The sequence below is a fragment of the Apium graveolens genome, chromosome 3, assembly GCF_009905375.1.
Source record: "Apium graveolens cultivar Ventura chromosome 3, ASM990537v1, whole genome shotgun sequence".
NCBI lineage: Eukaryota > Viridiplantae > Streptophyta > Magnoliopsida > Apiales > Apiaceae > Apium > Apium graveolens.
Window position 1 is genome coordinate 48,694,634 of NC_133649.1, and position 7,825 is coordinate 48,702,458.

Consider the following 7,825-nt stretch of genomic DNA (forward strand, 5'->3'; position numbering starts at 1 on the left):
GGATAATACTGCATACATTGATCAACTCAAGGAAGGATATATCAAAGGAGACAGGACGAAGCACATTTCAACAAAATTCTTCTACACTCATGAGCTTCAAAAGAATGGTGAAATTGATGTACAACAAATTCGGTCATGTGACAACCTTGCTGATTTATTCACGAAATCATTACTGAATTCAACCTTTGAGAAATTACGAAAGAACATTGGAATGAGTCGACTCAAGAATTTGTTTCAACAAAATTCAGAGAATGATTAGTTTTTCCAAGGGGAGATTGTAATCTTTTTCTTTCGTCAAAATTTTTATCCCACTGGGTTTTGTTTTGACAAGGTTTTAACAAGGCAGTCTATGATTCATACAACAATGACAATCAAAGGGGAGTGTTGTGAATTGATTTGTCATGTGGTCAAATATTGTAATAGTAGGGCTAAACTTTAGGAGTAGAAATTTTGATAATGCATTGATTGCTTTTGTTTTTCACCTTGGCTATAAATACATGGCCTTGGTGAATGTAAAACTTGCACCAAGCATCCTAATACATGCTCTCTATCTCCATCCGATTATCATTCTTTCCCTCTCAAATTTAGTAGCCCCTTATAATATTATTAAAGCTGGTATATTATAGCAGTTACATACTATTTTTTAGCATGATATAATAAATACGCATTAACAATATCCTCTTTAAGGTGTTGGGTATTCAATACACAAATTCCTTGATTCGAGAAGTAAAAAAGATACGCAACCTTGATTTTTAAAAATTAGAAATTCAACCGTCTAAAATTCTGGAATTAGCATAAAATTTGAATTTAGATTTCATTTGATATGCAAGACCTTTAAATATTACTCCCGAATTCTTTACATTGGGGGACGGAGATCGGCACATATTTTAAGGCTCTCGTAAAACATGATTCCCTAAATAATTTTAAATATTTTTTTCTTTTAAATAAAAATATAATGTTTAAACTTTTATACAGAAAAAAAATAATATATAAATAAATTATGAAATTATACCTTATAGTAGTCTTAAAATGCGTGTGAGTAAAAAATAAGTAAAGAATCAAGTGTGACGAATGGAGTAGTACAGAAAACGAGAATTTGAAAATGAAAACTCAAAGTCATGTCATTTCAACTCCATTTGAAATAAAATGTGCGTTCCCAAAACACAAGAATTTATAGGGACTTGCACAGAACTTTTGAGTTGATTGAGCACATATACAAGTACCTCGCTCAGCAACTCATATTTGATCGTATGTACATGGAAATCTCTGATACAACAAAAGACAGCATATTGTACAGAGCTGAGGCCCAGTCTAACAGAAATGCACACGGCATAAGTACACGGCACAAAAGGTGTTACACAACATTAAAGTCGGTATCACGAGTTGATAAGAGCAGCTTTGAACAATCAGTTACTTATTATCAAGCTTCAACTGATTGATGATGTTTTTGTCTATATACATGTACATTTGGAGGAAGCATTCTTTGTTCCATTTATTAACCAGGTACAAAGTAATCCATCCTTTCCACAGGCAGGTTCAGAACTGATGTTTCCACCTACAGGAGTATAAAGATGAACGCCAAGGTCACAAAACTATAGTTCAGAAAAACATCACCAAACGGAGTTTAATACGATTTCTAAGAACTAGTTAGTCACAGTAAATAATTAAATCGAACATGTGGGATAGATAAATACCTCTTCAAATGGAATAAATACGAAAGGGGTCAAACCCCTCTTGTGTGAAATAGCTGGGACATCAGGATTGTGTGTTTCATCCTCCTCCCAACCTTCAATAACTTCAAGAATGTTTTCAACAGGGCCAATAATATCACTGTCATTCACTCCACTTGTGACGATTGAAAGTAGATCCATCCGATTGTTTGCCCCTACAATTGTACCTCTTAACCTGTTGAAAGGAACATGTAAAGTCAATATAGTCCATGACAAGGATGGTACTGTGCTTTAGCGCAAAAAAAAAAAAGATGGCACAATGAAGTCTATAGAACATCAGAGATAGACAAGGATATTTTACAGCGGCTGTCGTGTCTTTTGTTTACGACTTTACACTAGTAATTATAACATAATTATTATTATAGGGCTCTTCCTCTAGCATATAAAAGCACAAAAATGATGATACTTGATCGATGATGTTTACTTGGTTGCTAGAAATGGCATAAGATGAAAGTACCAATCCAGAATATAAATTTCCTTATTTTGAAGTCTATAGGCAATAAGAACTGAATATAATGCATCTCAATGTCAAAATTTAGTATTCGAATGCTTGATCAGCATACTGCAGAGTGTAGACGTAAATATATTAATATGATCAATATTGTAATTGCTGGAACTACACGACTGGAGAACTGCGACATGTACATTTATTATCCAATCACAATAGCAGACCGCATTGGTGTTAACACCTTGTCTATATCTGATAGTTAACTAATGACTCTGAGCTAATCAATAAGGACATCCCCTGTTGTTAAATTTTTGACATGAAGGGAAGAATTTCATAAGAAAGATTTAAAATTTAATTATTGGTGGAAGGGCACATTGTAAAAGAACGATAAGGCATTTTGCATAAAGGTGATACACAATAATATATAGTCGAGGGGAAGTTCAACAAATAGAGATGCATAGGTACTAATTAGGTATTTAGCACATCCCACATACTATATTTCTTTGTTTAAATTTCAGTCATGTAAGAGAGCGAACACAACAACAAATACATGTCAAAATAATGTACAGTTATAAATCCTGAAATACCAAAGCTTATACCCAGTGCATAAAGCTCAAGGAAGAACTCTGTACGCAGCCTTACCCTTAGATACCACCCATGACTGATATAACAAGGAAACTATAAAAAAAAATCTATAGCTTCTAACATATACGGAGGAGTATATATGCGGAGACATAACTATTGTTATAGGGAAAAAGAAATAATACAGAAAGCTGCTCATAAAAAAAATATACCTCAAGCGGATTCTCCACACAGTTGGACGTAAACCAGGATATAAAACAGCAGCTTCCACCTGCAATGAAAAAGTAAATTAGCTAGAATCACATAATATTAACTGAGAACATGCAAATGACAAATCAAACAAATAGATAATCTGTCACAGTAACACATTATATAGGGCATAGCTGGAAACTCCATTCTGACATCATCAAAATAGGGGTAATTTGATGGTTATCAAAAAAAAGTGTGGTCTTGTCCAAAAAAAATGTATGGTCAATTCATGATTCAATTAACCCTTATTTTATCAACAGGCTAGCATATATTAAATGTAATTTGTTCATATGCTTCTTAAAGCCTAAGAATGTAATTATTAAAAGGGTTGCAGTAAACGGACTACATTATGATTTTCGGTATTTGCGGTGTTCTCATTGTACTAGATGTGTATCATTGAGATAGAGATAGGAATTCTGCAGTCCATGCATTTAAGCCTTGATGACCATGTTTGCACAGGGAATTTTTATACAATGATAATCAACACTTTTAAAGTTATAGGCGATTTGCAGACTGAATGAGTTCTAAAGGATGTTGGTATAATGATATTTAATACTTTTAAAGTTACAAGAGATTTGCAGATTGAATATATTTTTAACAGAGACTATGAGTGCTAACGAAAGCAGCAAAGGGTATTTGTAAATAAAAATAAGATATTGATTATATGGAATGTAAAATGTCAAGTCAAAGAACTCATATAGAAAACTAATAACTATACAATATTTCTTCATTTTCAAGTTTATAATTTTATCACAAGTATGCAGAGCTTATGAAATGGCTACGCCCCTATGGATATTCAAAACTATGATGCATTTAAAATTTTGATGCAAATTTCCATGCAATTGTATCAGTGTAAAAGCTTCGCCCCATGCAAAACAACTTGTAAAGAAAAATATTCACTTCGCAAAAAACTATAATATTTATACTTTAGAATCCTCGAAAAACATAGAGCCGGACCTTGTCTTCTGACAATGTGTAGCTGCCACTGTAAACACCTTCCACTTTTGCTGCACGAAAATTCATAAACTTGGCCACATCCTTGACTTTTTGTGATGAATTCTACCCATTGCAGATTAACAGAATAAGACCACAGCATGAAAAGAACTCTTCTTCAAATTAAGATTAGGCACTAAACCATATGACCAATCTAACCTTGTAAAGAAATCTGCCAGAAGGATAAAATCTCATGTAGCGGAAATAGCAGACCTGCATTTCGGAGATAAGATCCAAGAACAAACTCCTCGTAACTAATATCCAATACATAAAGATGAAACCCTTCAATCCAAATACTCGCTTCATCATTCTTTAATAATTACAATTAAAAAGCATACCACATGAACTGGATTTGTAACCTTCCATTCAGCCACTCCAGCTCGTATGTAGGTGTTCCTACTGACATATAGACCTGATAGGAGGGCAATACATATCAGTACCGGAATGTGTAGAGCTGAAGATGATGAGAAGTACTAGTTTATCCCAACATAATTGAAGCAGAGAAGGATGATAAAAAGAACCATGGCAACAGTATCTCACTTTAATCTAAAAATAATTGATAGGAAGGTTGAAAACTAATTAATCCCATGAATTCTGATGATTATATAGAAAAATCTTGAAGGCTTGAGGCTGCACTGTTATTACAGGCGTATATAATTAATGATCTTAAGCACATCTCTCACATCTTCAAAGGAAGATGCTGATGCTAAGTAATGGCTGAGGAATGTGAGACCTTTTCTTTTTGCAACATCATGGAATCTGACAACTTAAGATCATTTGTGCGGCAGTAAACTGTCCTAAACTCATTATAGAAGTCTTGCATTATAGACAATATTGATATATCATTGATGATGCTCTTAAAAAGGCAAGGACAGAAAAAACAGATTTAGAAGCTAATTTATAAGACAATGTAGAAAGTGAGATATTTGACTATTTATTTTTCTCACTGCTATTTGGACAACAAGCCTTTGACGACGATTTGTACAGTTTGAACCCTTTGACCTTTCAAAATACTTTATACCTCTTGATCCCCCAAAAAATGTCTAAAAATCCTTCACCTTTTAAAATGATCCACTTTTGCAGCACGACAGTAAGGTGGCTTATTTATCCTTCTCCACTATAACTCCATTATGCAATTACACATTTTTGGTAATCAATTAGCACTAGTATTAGTAAAATAAAAAACTAGGTTCATCAGTCATATCTTACCATCAGTACGTATCCTTGGCCTAGAAAGCCACATTTTTCTCCATGAACCATCGTATTTTGACTGGAGAAGCTTATAGTTATCCACAACTCCGAAGAGCTTCATAACAGCAATCCAATCATTTAAGTGATAAGATAATAGTCAGCAAACAATGGCAATGAGTTCACTTCCAAAACATGTTACCTGCCAGGCCTTTAAGCATGCATTGCGCCAATATACAGGGTTACGGATTGTGTATTTCCATTTTCGACAAACACAGGCTGCCCTTCCTAAGGTGTATGGGCTCATTCTTGTAAAAATCTGAAGATTAATATTTCCAGAGGGCACTTAATCTTATTTAAATATATGATACTAGTACACAGAAAATAAAGGAAAAAATTTACAGATAAATATTTTGTAAGAGCATATTAAAACTTGCAAGGTCTTATGCAATAAAATTAGCAAGCATAGTATACAACTAACTAGCTATGACCTCAACATTATATTACAACAAAAAAAACTTCAAAAGCTAGATAATCTACAACGGAAAAGTCACAAAAAAGTGCTTCAATGTCCAAGACTATGGCTTAAAACCTGTTTCTACTCGCTAAAAAATCTTTTTGATTAATCTTTTTCTCGCAATGTTGTCTGGTCGATTTGTTATCACAATATGAGATTCCCCAGTTCAAAAGACAGTCATACCTCCAACTTCTTACTAAGAAGCTGTCATAATCAATATCCATTTGTTTGAGAAATCCATCTGGCTATTTGAATGTTTTAGTAATTTATTGATGTTCAAGTTAGCAAGTTTTTCTGGGTTCTTCACTTCATTGTGATAAAAACATTGAACCTCTTGTGTTAACTATAATTGCATATAATCCCTTGGAATAATTGTCACTTGACTTAAGAAATATTACGAAGTGTAGAAAATGATGACAAACAATGTCAACTGAGAAGATAAAATATATTATATATATGTATGTGTGTGTGTGAAATATGAACCACAAACCGAGTAACATACAGATTATATAAAGAAACATAAATAAACACACACGCATACATGTGCAGTCAGACAATTACATATATTATATTTTACGTATTGATCAGGTGTTGTTGCATCATTGCGGATTTATGGATTATATGCAACGTCCACGCCGTATAAACATGAATGCAGCATTTTCTATATTCTGAAATAGCATGTAGATTATTGAGCATATCCTTGTCACCTTATACATTGTTCAATCCAGTTACTTTGTGAGTGACGTATTGGTTCCAGTGTGACCATTTAACAAGTTTTAGATGACGTTCATAAAATATCTAATGCAGGCAAGTGAACACCTTGGAGTTTATACTGCTACTCTTATAAAGCATTAATTAGCTAATTCTCATAAAGATACAAACTGAATCCACAATAAGAAAGAATGACAACTGTATACAGCAGCTATAAGCATCAGGAAAAATTCTATACATTACATATATGATGAAGCCAAATTTGTCCAGGGTCAATGAAAGTACTACCTCGAAAAGTAGTTCTTCGGGCAAGTACCGGTGAATCAAAGCTGGATCAATATGAGGTTTACTAATTGCACCCCCATAAGGCACCACCGGTTTGATATAAACACCATAAAGGTCTGTTAATCAAAAAAACATAAAATATAGAACCACTTCAATTTAAATAGAGAAGACTGAGACTAATACATTAAATTAGTAAAATCAAGTTCTGCAATCTTTATTCAAATTAACGAAAAATAACAAATAGGTAAGAAATGGAAACAATTAGATTCCGGGCATCACCAAGCCATGGCCTCTGTGTCGAAAAGAAATGTGCAGCCCTCAATTGAGAGGCAGATTCAAGCTCAGCTGACACTTCCAATCCATAATCTGAAATAAATGAATATCAAAACAACAACTTTTAAAAACCCGTATTAATCAAATTCAACATAATCTTACAAGGGGTATCTTTAAAATATAGTCAATTGCATAAAAGATCAGATTTTTAACTTGAAAGAATCAAATAAACACGACAAGAAATAAACAATTGATCAACACCCAGATGTTAATACACATTAAAGCATAAATCTTTACATAATAATAATGTAGAGAGAGCCAAATTTAACACATACAAGAATACTCATATATGAATTATACAATAATTGATATAATTGAGCACCTGAAGTCATGAGGAGGTTTGAAGAAATATTTCTGATCCAAAGCCCTTTGAAAAATCTTGTAATCTGGTTTGTCCGTACGAAAAACTAGGCCATATATAAACAAACACACAGTAGTTTTATATATGTTGTAAATGTAAATATCTTACCGTTTTGATATGCGGTGGCGGTTTGATCAGAAAGGCCACAGTCTTTTTCAATTAAAAACATTAAACTAAGCTCCATTTGTTTATGTAAAAATATATTACTTTTTATGAACATAATTTCTGATTTTCTGTTATAAAATTACTATTTTACTATTCCTATTTAATTTAATTTTTATAAGTGATTGAAGTAATTATCAAGTTACATCATTCATTTTATTAAATAAATTAAGACATGTAAAATAAAATATTTTTCTGAATAATTTAAAACGGTTATATCATAGTCAGAGGATGCAGAAAGTTTACAATTATAATATTAATTTGAG

General features: G+C 32.7%; 1 protein-coding gene across 1 annotated transcript; it reads right to left on the minus strand.

Annotated features, from left to right (window-relative positions):
- Positions 1 to 1,077: 1,077 nt before the first annotated feature.
- LOC141712250 (F-box protein 7) lies at positions 1,078 to 7,525 on the minus strand. The gene is made up of 11 exons (XM_074515116.1): positions 7,359 to 7,525; positions 6,983 to 7,069; positions 6,707 to 6,819; positions 5,393 to 5,509; positions 5,212 to 5,308; positions 4,341 to 4,414; positions 4,162 to 4,215; positions 3,967 to 4,068; positions 2,973 to 3,031; positions 1,695 to 1,905; positions 1,078 to 1,555 (listed from the first exon to the last, which is right to left on the minus strand). Exons 1-11 carry the CDS (start codon positions 7,366 to 7,368, stop codon positions 1,496 to 1,498), a joined length of 984 nt encoding a protein of 327 aa, XP_074371217.1. The 5' UTR covers positions 7,369 to 7,525; the 3' UTR covers positions 1,078 to 1,495.
- Between the last annotated feature and the right edge of the window lie 300 nt (positions 7,526 to 7,825).